This window comes from Podarcis liolepis (assembly GCF_965112155.1).
Source record: "Podarcis liolepis genome assembly, chromosome: 2".
Taxonomy (NCBI): Eukaryota; Metazoa; Chordata; class Lepidosauria; order Squamata; family Lacertidae; genus Podarcis; species Podarcis liolepis.
In genome coordinates, this window is record NC_139555.1 from 36141885 (window position 1) to 36169759 (window position 27875).

At 44.3% G+C, this 27875-nt stretch overlaps 2 protein-coding genes across 10 annotated transcripts in view; one reads left to right on the forward strand and one right to left on the reverse strand.

The window, feature by feature from the left end:
* UBE2O (ubiquitin conjugating enzyme E2 O) overlaps nt 1-11208 on the reverse strand; it is a 60504-nt gene extending 49296 nt beyond the window's left edge. The window contains exon 1 of one of the 2 annotated variants that reach the window (XM_083487437.1): nt 10611-11208. In XM_083487437.1, the coding sequence (XP_083343563.1) occupies nt 10611-11006 (396 nt within the window). In that variant the 5' untranslated portion in view covers nt 11007-11208. The remainder of the gene's footprint in view (nt 1-10610) is intronic. The other variant, XM_083487436.1, reaches the window with a different exon arrangement.
* Nucleotides 1159-27869, forward strand: AANAT (aralkylamine N-acetyltransferase). Of its 8 annotated transcripts, none has more exons than XM_083487720.1 (7): nt 11284-11313; nt 12187-12318; nt 15905-15944; nt 17652-17727; nt 22622-22890; nt 24194-24348; nt 26461-27869. In XM_083487720.1, the coding sequence occupies exons 5-7, from the start codon at nt 22734-22736 to the stop codon at nt 26764-26766; spliced, it is 618 nt and encodes a 205-aa protein (XP_083343846.1). In that variant the 5' UTR covers nt 11284-11313; nt 12187-12318; nt 15905-15944; nt 17652-17727; nt 22622-22733; the 3' UTR covers nt 26767-27869. The 8 variants fall into 8 exon arrangements, with proteins under 8 accessions (XP_083343852.1, XP_083343851.1, XP_083343846.1 ...); XM_083487719.1 differs by having other exon boundaries at nt 12204-12318; XM_083487725.1 differs by lacking the exon at nt 15905-15944 and having other exon boundaries at nt 11281-11313; nt 12204-12318.
* The last annotated feature ends 6 nt before the right edge of the window (nt 27870-27875 follow it).

Here is a 27875-nt window from a genome sequence, read left to right on the forward strand (position 1 = left end):
TGTTTCACAGCATAAAACAGTAACTGCTAAAACAACATTGTTTCCAATAAACTGAAAACAGGAACCCAAGGAAGAACATTAAAAAGCAATAAAAAACATCTGTTTGCAGCTGTCCTCTGAAGTAAATGCTACAGAAAAAAGCATGCATAAGTTGCCCTTCATTCCAAACACCTTCCGTTAAGGACATGCTTTTTAAAGATAACCAATACTTTTGCGCATATTTGCCAAAATATGGTAAGTTGCAGTTTAGATTACAAAACCAATAAGAAAAAAATATTAGAAAGCCACACCATTTACAGCTGCTCAGTCTTAAAGCACAATATCTCAACCAGGTCACATTCACCTGTACAACAGATTAAGAATGATTACTTCTGATCTGACACTATATGATAGTAGGACTAGAACCCTATTAAAATACTTTTTATACCACTGAAATACATGCAATTAAGTGCTTGCTTCTGTCCTTGGGAAAACCAAACATGTAAGCACTTTAATCATTTAATAATCTTCTATTATCACAACTTTTGGTTATACAGCAAAATCCAATGTTAGTAAGAGTAAACCCATTGAAATAAATGGACTTTAACTTACACTACCTCAGTTTCTTACATACACAGATATGAGGTAATACTTTGCAGAATAACACATTCAAAATAATGTGTTTAGTTATAACAAAAACATTTTTAAAAGAGAGACACAAGAACAAAGGTAAAATATTTACTCTAGACAACTGATCAAAATAGTTTGCTACAAAGGCAAAATGCATGTTTTCAAGAGGAGATGAAAATTAAGTGTCTATCTCCTTAGAAGTGCTTTGTACATAGAACTTGTGCTTTTTGGAGCAGTGAGGAAGCTCATTTACAGCCTAAGTATTTTGAATATTTGTGTAGCTACTGCTTAACTTCCCATTATAGTTTAAACATATCTTTTTGTTTTCTTATTTTATCATCAGGTTATTGCTTTTTAAAAATAATGTGCAATTAAATCTCTTGAGCAGCACTTCTTTGAAAAATTATGGGATTAAAATATATATGCAATGATCATCTTATCTCTCCTGCAACACTGCAGCAGATTAGTTGATGCAGTTTGTGTTACAACTGCCTGCAGACAGAACAGAGACAATGACTCCTCATCCTAAAGACATCTGGAGAGCAAGGATACATACATTTGCTACATAGAAAGGTAAAAGACTTTTGCGCAGCAAATGTCAGTATACTTGGTGTTTTCACTACTTTCTGTATATTTTAAGACATTTCAATTTTAAGAATTATATGCTTAAAAAAATAAGATCCCCCAAAATCATTAGTCTAACCATACTTCCCGTTGCCCAAATGAATTATACATATTATAACAAATGCAGCCGTAACAAACTTTGTTTGCAATTTGCATAGAAGTCACATGTATCACATAACATCCTGGGAACCGTTTAGGTAATGACTTAATCACTTGTCCTTTTATTGGAGTAGAAGATATTTCTATTCATTACTTCATTTTGAATAGGGTATTAAAGAGGTCTGTTACTCATTATGTATCTGTGAAACCCTGACATAGAATGATCCAGAACTATAAGGTGAATAGTATTTGGTATGCTAATGAGACTCAGCTCTGTTTTCTACTTTTCATCAGACCCAGGCCTGACAGTGGAATTACCTGACTGGTTGATTAGAGGGTGTCAACAACTATTTTAGGGCAGTGGGCATATTTGGGAATGTAATAAACTTTGGGGGCACCACACACACATGCTCTGCAACTATGCACACATCGTACACACTCATCCCTCCCACCAAACACTTAGACTTGAAAGTACAGTGGTACCTCGGGTTAAGAACTTAATTCATTCTGGAGGTCCGTTATTAACCTGAAACTGTTCTTAACCTGAAACACCACTCTAGCTAATGGGGCCTCCTGCTGCCCGATTTCTGTTCTCATCCTGAAGCAAAGTTCTTAACCCGAGGTACTATTTCTGGGTTAGCGGAGTCTGTAACCTGAAGCATCTGTAACCTGAGGTACCATTGTAGTCTTCTGTTGACTACATTTTTCCTCGCCTTTTGCAATTAAGCTCAAAAACTAAATCCAATAGACTCTTTCAAATCTAATTGGGGAGTAATCTTCCAGGAGAGTGCAACCAAGGAAAGGGTTAACTTTGTGCATTAAATCACCTTCTGTTGGAACCAAATTTCAGGCCTAATGGCTGAGCGTAAGAGATGATGTAGTCAATAGAAGGTTTATTCCAAACCTAGCAGCAGCTTCACAAACACAATTTCATCAGGTTGGGCACAGCTGGGGCGGGGACTATTTATATTTTCATTCCCAGTGGTGACCCCCCCCAATGCCCCCTCACAGCAATTAGCCTTCAAAAAATTGAAGACCCAATATTAAGGAAGGGGAGGAAGTTACTGTGGGGGCCAGGAAGGTCCTGACAGGAACACATACACCCACAAGCGCTATGTTGGTAGTTCCAAGGGTTAGGCTGAGGAGGAACAAAGCCAGATATGATGACAGGGAGACTTGGGGCTACCTCCATTCATTCTCACAACAACCCTGTGAAGCATAGCTGTCAACGTTTCCCTTTTATTTAAGGGAAATTCCCTTATTCCGAATAGATTCCTCACTAGAAAAGAGTTGCCAGCTACGCTGTGAAGTGAGCTTGTCAGAGCATGAACGATTTACTCAAAGTCACCCAGTGAGCTTCATAAATGAACTGGGAGTTGAACTCCAATCTTGCTGGCCTGAGTCAAAATTCTAACTACTACAATAAATTCTGGCATTACTAAATTTGGAAGACTTAGCTCTCACCTGTGGCTCCTGGAAGCTGTCAGCATGTGACAGTGGCCACACCCGGGGAATGGCTTTGACTGGCCAGCTAAACCAGGTGAGGGTAGCCGATGTGTCTCAAACCCTCAGTGAGTTTGGGAATTCCCCTGCGAGACTCCAGCAGATTGAGCGGAAGAGACCAATAGTGGGTTCAATGGTTAAGAAGGCGGTTTCTACATGTGCTGTAGCGGAAGTGAGGGCAAATGGGGCTCGTCAATTTGGGAAGGCAGCCTATTTGGGAAGGAAGACTCTGATCCTAAACCTTCACTGTCTTGTGGGAAAAGGCTAAGGAGTAAATCCTACATAGTGGAGTCCCCAAGATGGTTTTATGCCTCCTTCCAGCAACTCCTGCAGCCAAGCTGGTGTCAAATGTATTGATCTGCTTTCCTTTGGACCACGTGAGTGAGGTCGAGGGTGGGTCTTGATGTCTGGGCAGCCTAGGACCTCCATACACACTGCCAGGCTTGCACCCCGGGGAGGTTACTTCGGAGCTGCTAACAGAGCGGTTTGACTTCACACTCAGAGGTGCAGTCCACTGTCTCTTGAGACGGATGGATGCTAACAGCACATAGTAACATTAGCTAACAAAATCCACACTAGCTAATGAATCTTGGGTGTAAGGACTATCCAGAAAGATAAGATTCCCATCACTGCTCTGAGACAGGCTGCTGGAATTGTTATCCAAGGAGACAAAAATAAAGATATCAAAAGCACGAGCCCCAAGTTTATATACTGAAATAAAATTAATCACAGACTTTAACCTGCAGAGCGAACTAAGGAAAGTAAATGGCGAGTAACCTCGCAATAAATACAACAGTAATGGAGCAGGCTATTCATTCAATTCTGCAGACCTACAGCAATTCCAGTAAGCCTTTTGTTTTCCTTCAGTCTCAAACCACTGTGAATGCCAGGTGGTTCCTAAGTAATCCCCCAAGAGAGTAAAATAAATGTCAGAAGCAAGAGGTTTGCTAGATGTGGTTTCTTAGGTGGGTAACATAGAATAATGTTTCAGAGCATTAAAAACCTAAGCTAATGCATCAGAACTCCCAATTCTTCAAACCAATCAGCATTTATTCTTACCCCCCCAACAATATTTAATGCAAGGGCTGTTTATCTTTCTGATATCCTCTACATACTGAGAGATTTGAAATATATATTGACAATTATGACTCACATTAATGTTTGTAATGAATAAATGCTGATTGCCCAGAGAAAAGTTGAGAGTTCGGGATGCTATTTTAGCTGAAAAGCACAACAAACTCAAAGGGGGAAAATAATACCAGCTTTTGTTTTGCTACAGCAGCATTTATTTTATTTTGTTGTACACCACCCTTCAATCCAAGAGTCACAGGGCGGTGAGCAATAAAATACAAGAAAACACGTGAGACTTCCCCAAGTCATTTGCTGAGCTGCAAGGGTGTCATAAAGGGCTCAGGATTATTCTAACTGCCACAAACTTAAACAATCAGCACACAGGGTTCAGGGACAAGAAAGGGTTCAATGTTCTTGGTGTAAAAAGAATTAATTAAGAAACACTCATGAACGCTGGTGGCGCTGTGGTCTAAACCACTGAGCCTAGGGCTTTCTGATTAGAAGGTCGGTGGTTCGAATCCGCGCGATGGGGTGAGCTCCCGTCGCTCGGTCCCAGCTCCTGCCAACCTAGCAGTTCGAAAGCACGTCAAAGTGCAAGTAGATAAATAGGTACCACTCCAGCGGAAGGTAAACGGTGTTTCTGTGCACTACTCTGGTTTGCCAGAAGCGGCTTAGTCATGCTGGCCACACGACCTGGAAAAACTGTCTGCAGACAAACGTCGGCTCCCTCGGCCAGTAAAGCGAGATGAGCGCCGCAACCCCAGAGTCGTTCACGACTGGACTTAACGGTCAGGGGTCCCTTACCTTTTACATGAACATAGACATGTTTCTAGAAACAGAGAACACATCCACAGGTCTCTATGCACCTCTCCACTGGCCTACATATCTGAACTGTTAGTAATCAAACTCATCACCTACCGCTCCAACTATGAGGCTTCCCCAAACCACCATTTTCCTGCATGATATGCTTATACAATTTTGTTAGAACATAAGTTAGACCAAAGCTAGGGGCAGGTGGAAGGGTGACAGCATTTTATACAGTTTCATCCAAAGCCCATTAAATTGTATAGTTTGAGTTTTTTAGGTTTATTAGAATATATTTTAATACTTAAGAAGATGGTCTGTATAAGCTAATGCTTTAAGCTCCTGGTTAAAGACATCTTAGTCAATAGAGTATGAGTTTTAATCAATTCACTTTGCATGTATGTACATAAACCCCAGAGAATTACTCTCCGGAAAGTGGTGCATGAACGAATCACAGCAAGTAGATGGAGAGGGGTGTGTGTGTGTGTGAAATAAATAATAATAATATAAATAGTTTCAACATCATTTCTTTAAAAAAACTAGTACAGTGGCACCTCGGGTTACATACGCTTCAGGTTACAGACTCCGCTAACCCAGAAATAGTACTTTGGGTTAAGAACTTTGCTTCAGGATGAGAACAGAAATTGTGCAGCAGCAGCAGCAGCAGGAGGCCCCATTAGCTAAAGTGGTGCTTCAGGTTAAGAACAGTTTCAGGTTAAGAACGGACCTCCAGAACAAATTAAGTATGTAACCAGAGGTACCACTGTATTTGAAAAATTGAAGTGTGTACAATATTAAACATGAAACAGAACGTAAAGAATACAAGTGGTGGAATTCAACATCAAGCCGTGCATTGTAGCTTGTCAGATGCAATGATTCCCCCTTTCCCTCCTTTTGCACTGTTCTAAGGGCTCTTTTAACACACATACCTCAGCCAATTTCAAAGGGACAGAAAGAAAGAGAAGGGGGGAAACCCTTATAGGGCTCCTTAGGCGAATCCTGCCCAAGGTTTGCAGGCTTTAGTATTGAGCACCTTTTACAGCAGGGGTGACTAACTTATATTCATCCTTGGCCAATCCGGGGGTGGGGGGGCACATGCCAACAGGGATGCACACAAAACACAAACCTTCCTCCTCAGCTGATATGTCCAGATTATCTGGGAAGGGGGCATTGACTTGATGAATGGGGAGGTGGCAATTTGTATCTCCATCAGCGAGCTGGGTTCTGTGGATGCGAATTACCCCCTTCCCAGCTCATCATATCAGTCACCTGATGAATGTAAGTCACCGGACCCAGCTCATCACATGTTGAACCTGATATCTGGAGGGGGCAATTTCCATTACCATCAGGGTGCTGATCTGGGAAGAGAATACTGCATCTCCTTTGTTTTTGGTTTTCTTTTTGCTTCCTCCAGCACCAAAATCAGTTGGGCCTTAAGTGCCAGATCAGGCCCCCAGGTTGGGAGTTAGCCACTTCTGTTTTACAGTATCATTCTTTAAGCAACAGTACACCTACCACTAGGTAAATACCACGTCAAGAGGAGGATAAATCTCCAAAGCAAATTCTGGACAATTGGCATTTGTACATTACCACGAGCAGGATTTACTTGCAAAATAAATAAAAGGGGCCCAAAATATTTCCAAATTAAACAGGAACACTGTTTTTATTTATCATACTCGTCAACTGAATACATGTTGCAACTCTAGTATAACGGAGAAACCAACCTACAAGGCAAGTTAGATAGCAACTAACCAATTTATGACCTATTCTTACATGCACTTACACATGAGTAGGCAAACTAAGGCCCGGGGGCTGGATCCGGCCCAATCGCCTTCTCAGTCCGGCCCACAGACAGTCCTGGAATCAGTGTGTTTTTACATGAGTAGAATGTGTCCTTTTATTTAAAATGCATCTCTGGGTTATTTGTGGGGCATAGGAATTCGTTCATATTTTTTTTTGGAAAATATAGTCCGGCCCCCCACAAGGTCTGAGGGACAGGGGACCGGCCCCCTGCTGAAAAAGTTTGCCGACCCCTGCACTTACACAACTATAGGTTAAAATAAGGCTACACTATGTGAAGCAAACCAAAGAAAAAGAACTCAGAACAGATTTTTCAGTAATCTCATTTATGAGTCAGCAGGCAAGGCTAAGATATCAATGGAACAAACCATAGGGGGAGAAGGAATGTGCATGCAACTTCTGGTGGTAGATAGAAATTAATACCAATAGCCCAGTGAGTCCTACAAACTGACATGAAATCAATACAGTTTTCATTTTAAGAAAATATATACTGGTATATTATTAATTCCAACTGCAGTAATTGTGTCTAGTTCTCCAAAATGCTGAGGATTTGCAAGTTTTACACAAAGCCACCACTAATAGCCTAGAAAGTATCTTTATTTTGCCAAAATACCTAACTGTTAATATGCAGAAACAAGTACCGTATTAGCCCGAATATAAGCCACCCCCCCCCCCCCGCAATTCCGACTGTGAAAAGTTAAAATGTGGCTTATATTTGCGACCTTATGATATCACTGCTAAAACAGCTGCCCTCGGTCCGCCACCCTGCCTTGCCTTCCAACGCTGGAATGGAAAGTGCGCGCCCGTCCAGGATACCATCACGAGGGCCGTCGGGGGGGGGGGCAGCGCCTCTCCCAATTGCAGCTCCCAAGCCTCCCCCCCAAAAAGAAGGGGGGAGGTGGGGAGGCTGCCAGCAAAGTGGCACAGCTCCCCCCACCCCAGGAAGCAGCTCGGGAGTATGGGGGAATAGTACCCGTAGGATTTTCTTCTACATTTGCCATTTACGGGTGTGAGTGCCTGTGGAATTTAAAGGGAGCAGCTTATATTGAGGTATTGTCTCTCCCCCCCCCCCCAATTTTTTTAAAGGTGTGGCTTATTTGCAGGTACGGCTTATATTTGGATCAATACAGTACCACCTCTTTTCTGTTTCTACTAATGCAGCTGCTATTTTACAATATCTGTATTCCTCACCGTAACAGACTTGAGACAAATGAAAATGAAAGAATTGGGTTGGGCTCTTTGCATTATTTTTAGTGTTACGATTGGATTAATGAGAGATAATTTTACAAAATTGCTCAGCAGCACTTCACAACAAAGCAATGAACCACAACCTATGTATTATGTCCATTATTTCAGACATGCCTTCCTAAACTGCGCCACCTAATTCCCAGAGGGGGAGGAAGAGGAGAAAAAGGTGTAATGGGAAATGATTGTTTATAGAGTTACCTGGCTTGCATGGGGCAGTACAAACCTGGTTGAAAGTATACACACAGATCTGGAAACATTTCCTGTGACACCTATTTATTGTGATAAATACAGGAAACTCCAAAAATTACTGGCTAGTTGGTATACATTGTGAGATATGCTGGTGAGTTTTGATCCACTCCACCTACTTAGAGAGAAGTAAAAAATTCATGGTGGGTCTGAATCTGAGAAAGGGATTGGTCAAAGTTTTTAAGCCTCTTATCTATGGAAAAAACAGGATGTTCACTCATGCAATTGTAATCCTATGGATTTTAAGCTAGCTGAAACCTAAAATAAAATGTAAATTAAATTCACTCACTTGACACTCAAAGAATATACACTCAAAGAATATACTGAGTAGTTGATGGCAGTGCTTATTTATTTATTACATTATATCCCACCCATCCTCTAAAAAACTCAAGGTGAAATTTATGGTTCTCATCCTCCCCTATTTTATTCTAATCTATTGAAACAGGACAATCACCATAACTTAGCTCAGGCCAAGAACACTCAGTGAAGTTCTTGGCTTTGTGGTGATTTGAACCAGAATCTCCCCAATCAGCATCAGCATCTCCATCATTTTATTATTTATACCCCACCCATCTGACTGAGTTTCCCCAGCCACTCCGGGCGGCTTCCAACATGTATAAAAACAAAATAAAACACTTAACATTTAACAATTTGCCTATCACCACACCATACTTATGGGCTTTATAGGCTGCTGGAATTCCATGTAAAGCTGAATTTCTAGTACCGTATCGTGTTGGGTGGGTGGGTCTGAATATATGGGAGCTATATATAAATTTAGAAAGGCTCTGTAATGGTCAACACCTACTATTTTGCAAATTCCATGATTTCAAAGTTCTGTCTCACTGTGGAAATAAGGAAAACTAGATAGAATGTAAAATTCTGATGAAGAACATAGAAATCACAAAGAAAAAGCTTCCAAGCTTATTCCTGCAAAGGAGAAAGCTCATACTGTATTTGAGATATGTGTCCATTTATGTAGCAACAGAAGCCTTTCACTTTTAGGTTGTAGCTTTGAAGGTCTCCCCCGCCCCCAAGTGACGTTGTTATCTGCTCTGCTCTGTATGAACTTAATGGACTGTGTTGCAGGGTTGGGGGTGGGGAGACTAAAACTGACTTAAAACGTGCCGATTTTAAAATTAATGCACCACTTCCTTTGAGAGGCACACACAATTTCCATATCAAAGACACTGCTACTCAGAATTGCTTATAGTACTTCCACCCATCATAGCATGCAGTTCCTGTTAGTATATCCATGCAACATTCATTTATAAGTCCTCTTGGTATTACTTTTGTGTCCACCCCTTCCCGCTAACCTCGTGCCTCATATGTATCACCACTCAATGAAATTTGAGAAGTAGTTAGAGTTCACTAGACATAAGGCCCTTGTCAACATTCCAAATAACCTGTAGTTACTAGCTTACAGATGCACTTGTGAGGGAAAATGTAGAGTCATGAACTCACTCAGGTCTGCACCCCATGGGCATACACAGGAGCCTTATTATTTAGGCCTCAACTTTGCGCTCATTATGTAAGTTACACAGCACAAACATTTACCCATGTAAACAGGGGGTTGGGGAGGTTGCAGGGGTTTTTGCCCCAATGAATTCCTGGCCTTCAACATCTCACACTTGGAACATTCCCTTTGCTTATGCCACAAAGCAATGTCTAGTACAGTGTAGCAAAAAACTGAAAACAACCATATTAGTATAAAATATTTGTTTAGAGTTTAACAACAGACTGTGGAGAACAATATTAATACCCTCATCATGTTTTAGCAAGCAGCATTACAGAAACCTAAATTAATCTAAATGATTGCTAATGAAATGCACATTAAGTCGTAATTATTCCCGGTAGCTTTCTGTACACCCTAAACAATATCCATCCCCACATATATTTGAAATCCTACAGCTGTACTGTATCATCTGCTTAAAAAAACCAAACTGAATTTAATGCAGTTCCCAGAACAAGAAACCCTCAGCAGATATCACTGCAGGAAGTCAGAGAGGCCACAATTAAGCTCAAGAATGAAGATTTCCAATAGATCACCTGAATTCCCACCCAATACAGAATTGCAGGTAGATGCCCAGATCGGGAGCATGCAGAACTGAGATTATATCTCTTGGGGAATATATTCACTATTGCGGAATATAGTATTTTCAGGAGCTATGAGCAAAGAGAGAAGAATGTGGTTCTCTCTTTCCTTTGTGGTGCAGAGAGAATAATGGGTGGGAGAGAGGAGGCCTAACGAATAGAAAACCCGTTTGCTCCAGAAGCTGCTGCGCATCCTTAACTGGTGCAAGGTGGGCCCCTGCAAGGCGTGATTGAGACACGAGGCCAGGAGCTGCCTTTCCGCAACCCCCGAGTCAGAGGCCATGCCCAACTTTCCGGGGTGGGGGGGGTACCCCAGATATTACACCCACATGGCCTGGAGCCTCACACCCCACGGAGGCCCTGCCATTCCTCCTAAGGAGTCCTGCCTAAGGAGCCCCCCTCCCCAGCTACTATCCCCCTCCCTCGCCGCCGTGTATGCAGATGAGATGCAGATGAGATGCAAACGAGGCCCAGGGCGGCGGCGGCGGCGGCTGCTGCTTCTCCTCCTCGGTTACCTTGGTCTCCTTGACGTGCTGCTTAATGCCCTCCGGGTACCACTGGACGCGCACGTAGCCGCGGCGGAGGGGGCTCCCTCGGCTCTCCTCCCCGCCGCAGGGGCCCCCGGACTCGGAGCCCCCCGAGCTGCCCGCTCCGCCTCCCCCGGGGCCGCCGCCGCCACTGCTCCCTCCGCCGCCGCCGCCTCCTCCTGTTCCGGGGCCTCGCCCCCCGTCGTCGTCCTCGGAGTCGGAGTCCTCGCCGTGCATGACGCGGACGAGGCCGAAGCGCACCGAGCCCCGGTAGCGGCCGGACACCAGGTCGTGGGTGAAGAGCAGCCTCTGGGAGCCGGCGGCGGGGAGGGCGGCCGTGGCCGGGGCTGCCGGCGGGGCAGAGGGAGCAGGCGGCTCCGCCATGGTGGTGGCTTGGCCGGCTGAGGCGGGGAGAAGGAAGGGAGGGGGAGAAGGAGGGAAGGAGGAGGAGGAGAAGGAGAAGAAGAAACGAGGAGGAGGGAAGAGGAGGAGGAGGAGGAGGAGGAAGAGGAAGGGATGGCGGCGGCGGCAGCAGCAGCAGCAACGGCGGCCGCTTGGCCCACACAGCGCAGTCACCGTTCGGCGGGGGCGGGGCTACAACGGCTAGGCCCCGCCCCGCCCGCCAAATAGAGGCCGGAGAGGGGCGGGGCCGAGGCAGAGCGCGGAGTGCGCCGGTGGGAGGGGCACGCGCGTGAGGGAGCGAGGAGGAGAAAAACGGTGGGGGAGGGTGAGAGTGAGGGGAATAATCAGGGCGTGGGGGATGGGAAGGGCTTGGAGGAGGGCAAGGCCGGTGGGGTATAGGGACATAAGGAGGAAAGCGGGGGTGAAAGGTGAGGTGGGTGGGGAGCTGAGGGAGGGAGGAAATGTGTGTGGGGGGGGGAGCCAGGACACTGTCTACCCCTCCACAAAGAAAGGGGCCTGAGTTGAAGATGGAGGGAGGGTCAACAGATAAAACGGAAATAGTGGGGGGTTGGGGGAGAGCCCCCCCTTATAAAATATTTGAGAGGGCCAGCCTCCCCCCCCCCCAGTTAATGGACATTGCCATTCAAATAGGGTGTGTGTGCTACGTCATGTGATTGATTATGCGCGGCGGGGCCCCCAATATTCACATTGGAACCCCTGGGAGAGTGAAGACGACACCAAGGTGGGGAGGGAAGCCCAGCCGGACTGAGCTGCTCAGATTTAGGGATGATCCGACTTGCCACCTTTTGGTTTTTGTGTGCACTCTGCTCTTATTCTTTTGCGCCTCCTGTCATCGTCGGGTAGAGTCAGGATGGCAAAAGTGAGGAAGCAGGAGGACTAGCAGGAACAAAGGGCGGTGGGGAAGGAGACCAGGAGAAGATGATGGGGAAGAAAAGGAGGGTGGTGAAAAGAGAGAGACGGCCAAAAGGAGACAGGATGAGAGATTGTAGTCCACAAAGGTAGGGGGAATTGAAGAAGAAGGGGAGGAAAATGGTTGAAGTGGATCAGACGAAGCAGGAGTTAGTTAGAGACGTGTTGGTAAGGAAGAGAGGAACTTGTTTCTTTACTTAATAGGTACCATCTAGTGAACTCTTAATGACAGTGTTGTTTCTGCACTAGGGAAGATCCTAGCATGGGAACATCTTGTACCCACATAACCTTTCCGGCCACAGATCGCTGCCAGTTTAGATGAAAACAAGTCAAGGGAGTCCGTTGATGGCATGGAAGCTTAGAGGTAGGGATGTCAACAAGGGAGTTGCTGGAGTTAACACCTCTCACCAGCAGGAAACTAGCGCTAGTCCTCATGAGGGAGGTTGAGGATACAAGCCAGATAATTGAACTGGTTGGAGCATAGTGGCAAATCTGGCCAGTGCAACTTCTTGTTTGCAGAAACAGAGCTAATGGGGATTACTCACACTAATGAGTGTTTGAGTGTTTTATCATTTATGTCTTCTTTTTAAAAAGCAAAGTCCACTTAGTATATGAATGGCAGTAACAGCCATGCTTAAAATTAGTAAACTTTCAGCCCAGTAGCAAGATTGCAGTATAGATGGGGGGAGGGGGTACAAGACAATTTTAAAGACTCTTGGCAATCCATTTCTGAAGTTAGGAGGACAACCCATGTTTCCTACAGTATGGTACACAGGCAGTCTTTAGAGAAGATAGGAGTTTTTTGTTGCTAGGATACACACAGCTCAGGAAATTCCTAGGCTCTCAGCTTCGTGGTGTACATTCTATGTTTATAGCAGCATTCTATAATGTCTCATAATCTCATAAGATTGTACTCATGTTGAAAATCTTATACTCATGTTGATGGAATTTTGATGTATCTGTGTGGAATGTAATTATCCTGGGCTGGATGAAGGGACTTGAGTTCCTTATACAGAAAAATACTTTACCTCTCCATCTTTAATCATAATGTATAGGTTCTCCTTTTGCCAACACTTACTAAACGGGGTGGGGGCATGCAGACACACATGAAATTTCTCATTCCTGTTTCTTCCTCCTGAAATCTCCTGCATACTATTCTTATCCAATTAACTTGCCAAGTACTTGATTTCAATTTCCCCACTGCTTGGATCACAGCCACAATGAGGGAGAGGCCACCATTGTCCAAGTTACTGGGCTTTTCTTTTTAAAGAGTACAAACAGCAAGATAATATTGAGGCTTAGTTGATGTGTTACCTGTGATAATTTGGAAGATTGGTCTAGATCACTGTTTTTCAACCTTTGGTCACCAGATGTTGTTGGACTACAACTTCCATCATTCCCAGCTTAGCCAGTTGCCAAGAATGATGGGCATTGTGGTTCAACACCTGGGGACACATTGAAGAACAATGTCCTATCATTGGTGTGACTCAGCATAAGACAGTTCCTTATTTATCCCTTATTTGTTACCCATATGAAGCTTTCCTGGGCAAGATCAATCTCACATTTTCATTGCACCCAGATCCTGCAATCTCATGGTGCCTAGGAGAGAATTACTGTAAATCAAGTTCTCATAAATAACTCTCAAAACGTTTGAATCATGATTGTACAGTTTTATGAGCATTTTTTCCTCCTTTGAGACACTTCAGCCAAACAATCAGGAGGCGAAACAAGAGGCTGGACAAAATTATTCTAAAACGTTAAGCAAATATGTTACTAGCCAAAGCAGATTTGGAGTTCCTGAACCTCAAGTGCACCAAACTTGACCTGCCTGCCTACATTTCTGCTTATCTTATGAAAGACTCTTGCTCCATCTTGTGGACATTTTGTTATCCAACTGGAAGCACTTTATAAGGACTTCCACGCCAGTTAGTGAGGGGAAATGATTCATGATGTTTACAGAAGGGAAAAAGTGACCAGGATACTTATCTATATTCCCTTGGAGTAAACCTGGGAAATGCTCAGTAACTTACATATTTGGTGGCATCCGAGGAATAGCACTCTACTGGACAAAGCTGCTGCCTCGTGTTCCCATGTTGCATTCCTCTGTGCTATTCAGACTCTAGAGGTGTCCTCAGGCCTATGATCCTGGAGTTACTCTTTTTAAAAATGCCCTTCAAATGCTTGGAAACAGGTTTTTTTCCTGGAAGCAAGTGACAAAGAAATGAGCACTAAACTTGCACTATATTCCGCTGCAGTTCCAGAAGCAGCTTTAATATAGCATGAAAGCTCAAATATAATGCAGAACGTAACCATTAGGGGAGTCTCGGAAATGGAATAAACTGTGATGTGAATGCAGCCTGCTTCTCTCTCCCAGATGGACACCTGTGTGGCACTCATAAGTTTCTGAGATTTTGTGGTGAGGGAACAAACTCAGGCTTTGAGTGGGGGGATTAGACCCACTACGAGAAGATGGAATCTGACCCAGGGGAACTCAGGATAGCTCAGTCGGTAGAGCAGGGTCATGGGTTCAAGCCGCATTTGGGCAAACTATTCCTGCATTGCAGGAGTTTGGATTATATGACCTTTGTGGTCCCTTCTAGCTCTACAATTTTATGATTCTATGCCTTAGCATGTATGCAGGTTGATGTTGTTCATGTCTGAGGTGAGGGTGGTCAGACTGCATTAAGACATTTTGTAGTTATTCCTGTGCTAGGTGAGCAGCCAAGTGTATAGTTTGGGAGTCGGGTATGTTGTTGCCATGATCAGTAGTGTACACAGGAGCAGGGCTGTTGCAGTAGCAGGAAGCTGACAGGCCAGGCAACAGGAAGTAGGGTTAGACAGCATCAGTTTATCCTATTCCCGCTATTCTCTCCAAACTGGGATTTTTCTGGCTGTTGTGTCTGCAGTCCCATCAGGCCTTGCTTGATGTAGTGCTGTTGACTGCCCAGTTAGCAAACAGGAAAACATACTTAGTACATGACTTTATGGCAGCTGTGGGGACTGGTACTTGAGATGCTGGCATCAGGAAGCAGGTTTCTCTTATCATCATCATCATCATTTTATTTGCATGGCTCTCGTCAAGATCACAGCCATAGCGGCTTACAGCATTTCAAATGAACAGTCATAACAATAAAAAGAAAGACACATAGGGTTGCATTCAATTAAGTTCTACTCAGGGCAGACCAGTTGGAATTAATGGGCTTGAGTCATCTTAAATCATTAATTTGAGTGGGTCTGTTTTGAGCAGATTAATGCAACCCATAATAAGGACACTTACAAATAATGTGAGTAAGTAACTACATAATAATTAAAAAAACAGTACCATCATAAACACAACAAGCAAAACAAATTTAGCAGCTTAAATCAAAGCTGGAGTGCAAATGAAGCCTAACGCAGAAATAAAAATAGTAAAGTATAAGGCCAAAATGATCTCTGTTCCACAAAGGTTCTCCACTATTTACTTGCATTATTAGATGGCAGCCACACTCTTCACTTGTGGCAGCCTCCTCCTTGCTGTCACCAGCATCTCTTCTCTCATTTCTTTACTGGGGAGGTCAAGATTGCTCCTCCTCCTTCAAGCCCCACATACACTTGCAGTTTTGATAATTGCTTCCTCTGTTCCTCTTTCAAATACTTTTTTCTCTCTGCATTGCCTTCTAGACAGAATGCTTTGTGAAGCTCCAGGAGGGGCGGGGCAAAGCTCTGGAGGTGGGAAAAGATGACTCAGCAGGCTCTGCAATCCCAGGCACAAACTCTACACGCCTGAGTCCCACTAGCTTTTCAAGAATTCTAGAGAATGGGAAGCTCAGTGTGATCCACCCATATACCTATGAATCTAATGTTCTGTAAACACATGCCACTCTGTTTTTCTCCTTGATGTGTTTTGAAAAGATTCATTTCCTTTCCGTTTCTTAAAAGGTCAGTTTGGTGTATTTCATGTTTCCCAACAGATGGCGCTCTTTGACAATATAGCTTTGACTAGAGAGGATCGTAAGCACACAGTAAATTGTGCTAAACCCAGATATGTTAACATTGCATTTTCACGTTTCTGATATAATGTCCAAACTAACGTTGCAATAAATATAGTGAGCCTCAATCCATGAAGTACAGAGACAGCTGCTTAAAGCACCCTGCTGTTTCTTGAAATATGTTGTTGGCATTTTTCTGTCTTGAGACAGTGGAAGATAAAGTCAAACCATTAGAGCGTTGCAGCACTTGCTTTGCCTGAAGAGTCCAATACGGGAGAGAGATGTTTTATTGCAGCTGGGCCAGACGAAGGTGTCCGGTTTTGCTGTTTTTGATGCACCATGGCATTTATTCTCTCTGTGCTCCTCCCTGCAGTCATTTATCCTCTGCTCACTGCTGTAGATACACAGCCGGTCTGTCTCCAGGCGCTGTGGTCATCTGCGCTGTGGTTGTTCGTGATTTGTACATTCAAAGGCCTAGATGTCTTTGCATACAGAGTTTATCACACGGGCATGAAATGACGTAGATGACGCCTGCTCTATCGTAAGCCCCAAAAGTCAGAAATGGAAGTGTTGCGTTTTTTCTGATTGTTTTGTCATGGCAAGCATTTCTGCTTGCCCAATGGATCAATCCCCACCCCTTGTCTCTGGTTTTGTCCATAGCACCCAAATAAGTGTTTTACAATAAACACATTGGACTACAGCAAAGTGTAATGCCATCAGCAAGCTCTGGAGCCTGGTTTCCTTTTTTTTTTAAAGTTCTCTTTCCATCTTTGCTTATTTATTATTGAATAGTAGCCTCTTTAAAATGTTCTGCAGAAGGTTGTCTTTCACTTCTTGCCATCTAATAGCAGAGGAAGAAATGCACAGCAACATGAATTTGGGAAAGCAGTGTGACACTTGGCTCCCTAGGACTCCTGCAAACAGGAAATTCTCCACACAATTCTGGCTGACGCTCCAGAAGCTGCAGTTATTCTGGTATCTGCAAAAACTTTATCCTATCTGGTTCTTATTTTCTGGACATGCCCTTTTTGAATTTTGTTAATGTGACCCAGAGGGGATCATGGAAGTTACAGGCTTGCTGCTGGTTTGCTTGGGAATGCTGGCGGAAAGCTTTATTAAAGGTAGAGTGATGTCCTTCGTTAACCTAATCATACCAATATTTGGGCATTACATTTGGAAAAGAATCCCCCCCCCTTTTAAAAGCAACTCCACAGTATAACCATTTGCTGATGTGGCAACTCTGGAGAATTAAGCTATGGGACGCTGCGGCTCAAGGGCAAATCCAGGAGGGCAATTGCGTTTACAGTAATATTGGCGGAGCTTTATTCACATTCAAGGAAGATGCCACGGTAGAGTTTATTGATCCAGTAAAAGCATGCAATGTGTTTCTGCTTCACCTGTTTTCTGTCAGCACCCACTGCCTGACTACTCACCTGTGGCTTGTACAACGCCCTTTGTATCTAGCAATCAGCTAAAACACTTTATCCCTCAGCAGAAAACCATGCCAAGAAAATAAAGCCTGTGGGGATCCTTTTGTTGCCATGTCACCTCCAAGCCCTTTTGCAAGTGTCTGTCACATGAGGGTTTAGAAATGTCTTAAGAGTACCATCACGTGCTTTAGAAATAACAAATATATAAGCTGCAGTTCCCGAAGTCTCTGCAGAATAAAAGCTGGAAGCGCACCAGGAGTCCCTACAGCCCACACTATCTGCTCTATTCTTTCTGGCAGCAACTCTGCAAGAACCTCAGTCTTCTCTCCAGAGGGGGCCACACATTGGAATCCTGAAAGAAAACTTAATGCACAGGTAAGATCAGTTATTTCGGTTCTAACATCTGTGATGCTGACTGCCAAAGCTTTTATTTGCTTTCTTTCTTTACTAAATTTATATACCGCCCTTCAGCCAAGGATTTGAAAAGGGAATGCACTTATTTTCTACAGCAGCAGAGTTTTTTGTTTTTTTGTTTGGAATAGCTGTTACTTTAAATGATTACAAGAGGAAAAATATCACAGAGTAATTGGAGGGCACAGTCCCCTCCACAGTTCTGTGTGTTTCATTTATTGCTGATCTGGAAACTGTGTCCCCACCCCAATTATGGTTTGTATGTTTTAGCAAAATCGTCACATTCAGCTAGGTAGTAACTAAATACAGGCACTAGTTAAATAGGGTTTACATGCATGCAGCTTTGCATTAAATCATAGCCATTTTCTTTTTACTATTATTTGTTACTATTAGTCTTGTTCATGATTCCGTGCAAATTTTATATACAATATAGACACACATTATGTATGGAACGTAAGCTGAGTTAGCAGTGTCCAAGGCCACAGCTTGTAATCCTAAACACTGCAGGTGGATTTCAGAGTTGCTCTCTTCCAAGCATCCTGTCTGCACAAGGATTTCAGCTTGCCAGTTAGAATGACCTTGCTTTCCTTCCCCTTCTGTGCTATTTCTGGGGTTCTCCCAAGCCAGTCTGGGGTGGAGGTTGGAGAGTAGGGACCCCATTGTGCAAGCAGAAGTCCTTTTGCAGGGCGTCTCTGATGGGGCTGGGTTAGGTGAATTCCACCCAGTAGGTGTAGGATTGAGGTTTTAATCCTGCTTTTAACTGATTGATAGTTGGAGTAAGTTACCTAATATAAATATTACATAATGTCAAAGCAAATTATAGGCAGGGATATTTGATGAAGGTTGCAGTTTAGGCAAATGATTTGTGGCCCTAATAATTATTGAGAAACACATTTTCTGATTCCTTTTCCCCCAAACAAAAATGCTACCAGCACTGAAAACCTTCTGCAAGGGGGCAAATTTAATTGAAATCTGTATTTGTGGATCAGCAGCTAATCTGTTATTACATATTTATTAATGCTTTCAAGTTTGGGGAAAAGGAAACATGAAGGAATTCCCAGGTCTCAACTTGTGGCTTGTAATCAGAAAGCATCCTCACATTTCCCAGTAGAACTACTCCAATGCAGATAGTTTGTGGTTAAATTTACTAGGCATGTACATTCTGAGAGTGCATATGAGAGCCTATTCTGTGCACATAAATATGGATTGTACATCTCTATATCTAGAGATACATATAATCTTCTAGGGCATGATTATGAATGAGAGATGTCAATCTCCATGGTGCCACATATGGTGTTGGCTTGAAAGACCGTAATAATTAAAGTCAGGGACAGTCTGTTCTTTCTATTTGTGCGTTGGATAAAGGTCCGTGCTTCTGCTTGAATCACCTCCCCTTGTGTGAAAAGAGCATTTAGGCCCATTGGCTATGTTATTCTGGATTCACGAAGCCTGCCTTTTCTATCATTATATTCTTGTGCTCCGTGAATGGTGTATGAAAAGATCAGCATCCAGCAGCACTTTCTGCACTTTTATAGATTGCAGCATCCAGTTAGCCCTGTAGGTTGCCGAAGAATTTCCCAGATCCTGTCCTTTGGGGTCTTTCAGTACAGCTGGGGAGAAATCCTAAGCCTTGCATGGAAGTTGCTGCTAAAGTTAAATTTAAATTCAGTCACTCTGCATTTAAAAAATGTAAAGCCTCAGAAATATTGTAGTTTGCTGGTGAAAATAAAATCCCTATTACGATTCAGCATCTGATGCTAGACAGAAAGGCTCCAGATTTTTGTCACCTAATCCATTTTTATTTTTATTTTTTGCAAAAGTTCATGTGGGATAAATTATTATTATTATAGCTTGTGCTGCATGCATATGGGGCTGTATCAAGGACTTCCACCTATGCATCATGACTTTCCCTCTCTGTGTATTTCCCATCCCCCCAACCCCCAAAATCTGCTCTGGAGGATTGGGGGGAACCCAGAAAAGGTTGGGGGGGGGTCACAGAGATGTGTGCAGGGAGAAAAAGTCCTGTTGCACAGGCAGAAGTGCTTACGTTAACAGGGCGATTTCATTGGATGCAACCCATAGTATGCTGCTGAAATCAGTTTCATGCTGAAGACCCCAAACCTAGCAGCCTTTGCCATCAACAGATACCCTCAGCTGAGTTCACAGCTCAGAAGGCGGACAGGTTATGGAGTGTGCAATAAGCCTATATATTAAGGAAGACTTGAACCAGCCAAACCGGGCAGATTTGACCAAATTTGGAGTTACCCTTATCACTGCTGTCACTTCCTATTGGCTCTTATTTTGCCAAGAAGCACATACATTCCGACCCTAGAAAGATAGTCGAGAGGGTTGCATAAGACGTCTGTGTACCGATCACTTGTCACGACTATGCACTAAGCTCAAGGACCTGTCGTAATGAATGGGCTAATCTCCTTCACCTGAGCCGTCCCTTGGTTCCCTTTCACTCTGCAAAGCACATTGAGAAACGGCACAGTGAGATGTCATACATTGAGCACAGGCACGTATATGGCATTCTCATTGTTCCCTAGGCGTTTGGGGGTCATCACCTCTGCAATGAAGCTGCGTCAAAAGCTCCCGCCTGGGCACTCAGAGGGCCGTAGGAGCACGAACCCTCACAATCCCAGGAAATGGCAGCACTCAAACAGCCCTGCCCACCCTTTTCAGTTCACCCACAGCTGCTAGTGCTGCAATTATTTTGTTTGGCTTTTACTTCAGATCCCATTAGCCACATTGCTAGCCTGCAATTAGATAGGAAAGTGAACACCCGTTAATTATCAGTAATGATGCATCTATGTTTATCTCTCTGCATAGAAACTTGGGAACTACATATCCATATATGTAGACCCTTGGTCCATCTATCTCAATATTCTCTACACTGACTGACAGCGGTTCCCCAGGGTTTCAGACATCTTCTTCCTGAAGATGCCAGGGGCATTTGGCATGCAAAACAGATGCCCTGCCACTGAGCTGTGGGCCTTCTCTGCAACAAATTGTGCTAGGCATATATCCCAAGTTGAGCAAAACTTCGTGGAGAAAGCCTAACATGATGTTTGGAGCCTGGATTTGGTCTGACATTGTGAACACTTTCAGACCACAGGCCCCAAACCTGGCAGATTTTGCCCAAAATAGACATCATGAATCATGCATGCTCCTTGATGCCTCCAACTCAGTTCACAGCTTGGCAAGCGCTAGGTCTATAATGATTGCCCAAAATAGGCAATGTGAATAAATCGTAAGACGCACCAGCTTGGTTTGGCTGCTGCTTTCCTGTAGATATTATAGCTCATTAGACATCTGCCCAAACCCACACAGGCCATTTGGTGTAAAATGTATGAGAAATATGCTTCGGGGATATAGTTGTTGATTTCAAAGCTTGAAAGAATAAACAAGAGGTATCCTTGTACATAAAAAAAATCAAGTTTAGGAAGGACCCAGGCTTGCTAGATTGAAAAATATATATGGTAGAAATGGGTGAATCTATTGAATTACAGTGTCTGGAATAAAGGGTGCTCCATGTAGCTTTTTGGAGCTGTCATAGTTGACCAGGGATGAGGAACCTGTGACACTTCAGATGTAGCTGGGACCCCACTTCCGTCATTGACCATTGATCAAGCCGGTGAGGGATGATGGGGGCTGGAGACCAACAACAGGTGGAGGGTCACAGGTTCTGCATCCCTGCTGTAAAGTAATGGAGAAGGAAAAGACTTCTGTTCTCCCAGGATATTGGGTTGTATCCAATGGTGGTGCTCAGCTGATGGTAAGGCTTTGGTCAGAAATTCCCCCCTCCTTCCTAGATCTGCTCTGGAGACTCCCCAAACTTCTGGAGCAGATTTAGTGGGTTGAGGGCTGCAAGGGAGAGGAGAAATCACCCAAAATATGTTCCTCCCCCATTCCTCTGTAAGAGGCATTTAAGACACCAGCCCAAAATGAAGGCAATACTTGGTGTTTATAGAAGCATAGGACATTCACAACAGAACAGGGCAACCAGGCAGGGAGCATCATTTCCCAACCCGATTTGGAACGTTTCGCTGGCTCTCTTTGTCATTGGCTGGCGGGTTTAAGAAAGCTGATTTCTCGGTAAAAGGATTGTCTGCAGCAGTCTTTCCACAAGAGCACCTGATTAACTTGCCCTTTCAAAAGATTAAGGTTCCCACCCTGGCTACCTCTTAAGAACACTCTGCTGTACCTTTATTTTCCTTTGAAAGAAGAAACCCTCGTTCCCACATTTGCTTTCTTCTTTTAAAGGGAAAATAACTGTGGTCTCACATCTTTTGATTTGGCTGGTTAATTAACAATCACAGGAAAGCTTTCCAGAAGGCAGAAGATTGGTTTGACAGCATTAAGAGTCTGATTCTGTGCGGAGACCCAGCATGCTCTTCCTGACTCTGAGCTCTGTCTTGTGCCCCTGCAATCTGAGGCACCCAGCACCTAGCAGGAAGTGATCTGTATCTGTCAGGATTAGGTCCTAAGAGCGCTTTTGAGTCATCCAATCCAGCTTCTTGGTGACCTCAGAATAACTATTCCTTCACAGCCCACGTCAGTGTATTAACCCTGCCTATCTTGCCACTTAACCTTGCCAGCAAGCCTCCAAGCTATAAAAGCCACTTCTGATTCCGCCCCCCTGTTATTACTGCTCTAATGCACAGCATCTGGGCATTTGCTGGATTTCTGCTTTTGTGAGCCGGACATTAGTGAGGACCCACCTCTGCGACCTGACGGACCTTCCGTTTCCACAGCACTGGTGGTGATGATGAGGACTAAGGTGTTTGAAGTCTCAGCGGATGTGTGTGCCTATATAAAGAGACGCAAGCGACTTAACTTGATATGCATTTTGCAGGTATTTTCAGCTGCTGGCTGACTGCTCTGGAGGTGGTGGACTGAAATAGCAGCGCGGCTACTCCAAAAGCGGGCAGAGCATTTACGGAAGGCGCGGGAATAAACTAGAGAAGATGTCTGTGATCAGCGCCCTGCCGTTTCTCAAGCCCATCCACCTCAAGCCTCCGCGGATCTCCCCTGGGCGCCAACGCAGGCACACTCTGCCCGCCAGCGAGTTCCGGTGCCTCACCCCCGAGGATGCCATCAGCGTGTTCGAAATAGAGAGAGAAGGTAAGGCGCCAATTCCTTTGTCTCCTACGTTTTCTGAACCGCCCTCCACCTCACCCCCCCAAATAAATAAATAAATTCTGTACTTTAGAAGCACTGAGTTACTGGGGTCCTTTATTGAGGGCAGAGTAGGAGAGGAAAGAAAAGGCAGGAGGTGGAAGGGAAAACATCCAAGCAAATAGGTTACACAAGCGGCAGCCAGCTTGCTTAATGTGAGCAATTTAACACCAAGACACAGCAAGAGAGGGGCTGGAATGTCGGCCTTCTTGTGCCTCTCAGGCATGCAGCATTATGGGAAATATCCAGACATGGCTTACAGCCCCCAAGTGGTCAACGTGTTCAGTGTAAGATTGAATGCAGGAAGAAAGTAAAAAATGGATGTGTACAGTGTGGGAAGAATCACATTCCTAACCTCCCAGGTGAAAGAGTAATGGAAGCATTGAGATCATTGATAAACTGGAGCATCAGTAGCACACTAAAGATCAGTCAGAAGCACTAGGGAAGTGGAGGCTGAGTGAATGTGCTCCTTACAGGCCACCTGCTCAAAAACCTGACAGATGGAAATTAATGTTTTCCACATCTGAATTTCAGTGGTAAGATCTGAACATTGGTTGTTAAATTCAGGTATCTTTATTCATACTTGGGTGGCTAAACAAATCCCGTTATGGACATTTTGAGTTTTGCAGCCAAATTTGAATATTCTGGAACTGAGTTTAAAAACAAACAAACAAACAAACAAAAACAAAAAACAAAGGAAGACAAAGGAAATAAATCTATTTGAATACGATGGTGCACTAAGTGCTAGGTCAGACTGGCAGCTGCTGAGAGAGAAATACTTGTTAGCGTCAAAGGTATCCTAATAAGACAATAGATTTATCCCACCGAGGTATGACTCAGCTCATCCTGCAATGGGAAGCTGAAGGTAGGCTACTGAAGTTTACAAAATATGCCTGGCCTAGCTTAGAATGGGCTACTTTTCTTCTCTACCTGATGAAGAATTCTAATAAAAGATGCCACCAAGACATTTCACCACCAGTGAGAAGGGTTAACTGTTCTGTCTTGCCCACCCCCAGGAACCTCAGCTTTCACTTATTGAACAGAAGCAAACAGAAGTCAAATAGGAATCAAATTACCCTGAAAACTGCAGTCCACTAGATTCAGGAATTCAGTTCCAACCTCCCACCTAGCTCCATTTTTGAACCTTTGTTCTCAGGGCAGGTCTAATGTATCTGCAGCGACAAGGAAACTGCAGCCTGGATCTAGACAGCAGCATGACATTAACTCCTCTCTCTATTGTCCTCTACAGCATTCATTTCAGTGTCGGGAGACTGCCCCCTCCACCTGGATGAGATTCGCCACTTTCTGAACTTGTGTCCGGAGCTGTCGCTCGGCTGGTTTGAAGAAGGCCGGCTTGTTGCTTTCATTATTGGCTCTCTCTGGGATCAGGAACGACTCAGCCAGGTAGGAAATGGAAATCCTTTTAAATGCATCACTTTCCCATTATGTAACTGACGGAGAGAGAACATAGACTCAAATGCACATCACCTGCTTATACTGATGGAGAGTACAGTGGTACCTTGGTTCTCAAACTTAATCCATCCCAGAAGTCTGTTCTAAAACCAAAGTGTTCCAAAACCAAGGCACGCTTTCCCATAGAAAGTAGTGCAAAATGGATTAATCTGTCCAGACACAACCCCTAAAACAGCAAATTAACATGAATTTTATTATCTAACAATACCATTTCTCGGTTAGGGTTAGGGGAAGGATTAGAATTAGGGTTAGGGTCACTACTGTTTTATGTTTTCTTGTGAATTTGATTCATTTGCAGTTGGTTTGCTTTTTTCAATTTGTTGTGTTTCTGGATAATTTCAGTTTTAATTTTAAATGCTCAGCTGTGGAACATGAAGTCTCTGCTTCCCAGCTGAGAGATCCCCATCCCCGCTCCTGCTTGCACGTGAGTAGAAGATGGATGGGCTGCTCAGCTGGGGAGGTGCAGGCTTCGTCACACTTTCCATTGAGGGGTTTGTCACACTTTCCATTGAGGGGTTCACGGCTGGGGGCTCCTTTAAACTTCTCCACTCAAGGCAGAAGTTTAAAGGAGCCTCCACATCAGCATCTGAGCCCCTGCACCACCTGAAGGCAGCCAAACAGAATAGTTGCTGGGGTGACGAAGGTGGAGGCAGCCTGGCAGCTGCATCAGAGAACCCCTAAACTGCTGCTGAGGCAGCTGTTGGGCTGTCTCTGCATTGCCACCGATGCTCCTTTAAATTTCTGTATTGAGGTGAATGCAGCCACGCACCCCTCAGTGGAAAAGTGTGACAGAGCCTACACCTTTCCAGGTGAGCAGCCCCATCCAGCTCCTATTCCCATGCAAGCAGGAGCTGAGGCACTCAAAACAGAAGTGTGGCACTGAAAAAAGAAGTGTAACACTCCAAACAGAACAGTTCGGATTCTGAAAAAAGTTTGCAAACCGGAACACCTACTTCCGGGTTTGTGGCATTCAAATGCTAAGTTGTTTGTGAATTAAGCTGTTCGAAAACCGAGGTACCACTGTAGTACAGGCTTCCTCAACCTTGGCCCTCCATGTTTTGAGACTACAGTTCCCATCATCCCTGACCACTGGTCCTGCTGGCTAGGGATCATGGGGGAGTTGTAGGCCAAAAACATCTGGAGGGCCGAGTTTGAGGAAGCCTGCTGTAGTACATATGGCTTGGGTACTCTTCTTCTACTCTTCACATGCTTTGGTGAATGGGCTAGTATCATGCTTGCCCCACACTTTAACATCCCTTCACTCAGCTGCTGAAGTTCATTCAGTTTTCACAAGCCAGTATGCTGCCCCACTGTGGAACAAATGGAATGGCGCTCCAACAAAACAATTTTCCATTACCCAGCAGTGTCTGCTTTAAAAGCCATCGTTGTTGTTATATTTATACCCTGCCTTTTCCCCTGAAGGGACTCAAGAGGATTTGGGATTTTTGCAGGCATGAGCCAGTATGGTACCTGTACAAACACATAAATGCATTAATAAGAAACCACATTATTCTATTTGAGAAGACTACTGATCAGGAGTCTTGCCCTGGAGCAGCTCTAAGGCAGATGCTGGATTCAGTGTGAAACGAACATTTCACTTTTTAATATTCTGAATACTGGAGAGGCTGCACAGCTCTCTTTAAATTGGGAGTGGGTGAACCTGTGGCCCTCCTGTAGTTGTTGGACTCCAACTCCCAGCAGCCCCAGCCAGCATGGCCAAGGGTTAGAAATGATGAGGCTTACAGTGAAAAATGCCATCGGTTCCTCACTCAGGCCCTAAATATTAGAGCATTTCAGCTCTTTCTCCCCCCGCATGAATCTCATCACATTAGCCTAAATCAGGCAAAGTACAATGTGATTTGGAACCAGTGACTTTCCCAATGCAAGCCAGCCAAGAAACCATTTGATTCATCATCATCATCCTATAGAAGAAAGTTGTCCCTTGTCTACTTTAAGTAGTAGAGTCAGTCTGTGCTAGGGTGTTAACAGTGGGTGGACCACATCTCTTAACAACCATCTTCTCTCTTTCTCCTCCCTCGGCAGGATGCTCTGACCCTGCACAAGCCTCATGGATCCACAGTCCATATCCATGTTCTGGCAGTCCACCGCACCTTCCGCCAGCAAGGCAAGGGCTCCATCTTGATGTGGCGCTACCTGCAGTACCTGTGCTGCCTGCCGTACGTGCGTCGAGCCACACTGATGTGTGAGGATTTTCTCGTCCCCTTCTACTCCAAGTGTGGCTTCAAGGCATTGGGCCCCTGTGAGATCACGGTGGGCTCTCTGACCTTCATCGAGATGGACCATGCCGTTCGTGGCCATGCCTTCATGCGCAGAAACAGTGGTTGCTGAGGAGGTGCCTCCCATTTCCATCCACATCTGGCGGGTGTTCTTGGAGGCAAAGAAGCCCAGTTTCCCAATGATTCCCACCAATGGGTCAGGGGAGTCCGATGGGTGGGTCACAAAGTTGCCAAGTTCTCTTCTCTGGGATAAGGAACTTCCACATCAGTGGTGAATTAGGCATGTGAGCCTACACACACATATTAAAGTTACTGATGGGTCCCTTTTTAAGAAGTTTGAGAACCACTGCAATACGCAGATTGATACGCTAACCCAAGCAACTCCTATCATAGCCATTGCTGCAAAGGCAACACAGATTTTAATGCGTAGTAGCGTTTTAGTAGCCAGTAATAGGTGTCGTAGCATTGTAACCTCACAACTGCCTTTCAAACTGGTAGCTAAAATGCACCCCAGTTGTCTTCTCATTTGTGTCTTAGCTGAATTTGTGCCCTGCAGCAGTGACCATTGTATACATGGGGCAATGAAAGGCAGTAACTGCTCTTTCCTCAATTTAGCTATGAAGGTGACAACAGCATGACATGGTGGTGAAGTTGTAGCCGCTAAGCATTATTCCCATCAACTAGGGGAGCAACTAAGTGACTGTTGTTGCCAGTACACTATAGGTCTGCAGGTTAGAATTCGGCAATTTTCAGAGTAACCATTGACTGTCAACCAGGGCCCCAGCTGCCTTTCTGCCTTATGACATTGGTTACCATCACCCATCAAAATGGTTGTAAGAAGACAAATGCTGCATCTATAACTATGAAGCAAGTCACAATATTGGCATATACAAATGCTTTCAGAAATCAAGCTTTCTGTTCTCAAAAGTGTGGTTTCTGTTGTAGCAGACTGCTTGCTATTTTTGGAATTAATAGAGCAATTAGGAAAAACATTACTTGAGAAGTAGAATCATTCAGTTACATCTGCCATTTTGTGGAATTACTGTTTGCCTTTGGAAAGGAGCAGCCGTCGCAGATGAAATTGTTGTCTCTTTGCTTGCAGTGGAGAAACTCCATGTCTTCTTGCACTGGCTGCTCTGTTGTTGTGAAATGCATGGAATCTGTGCTTGTATATTCTGTAAAAATATGTATATAAATGTGGTGTATGTGCTAAAACCAGAG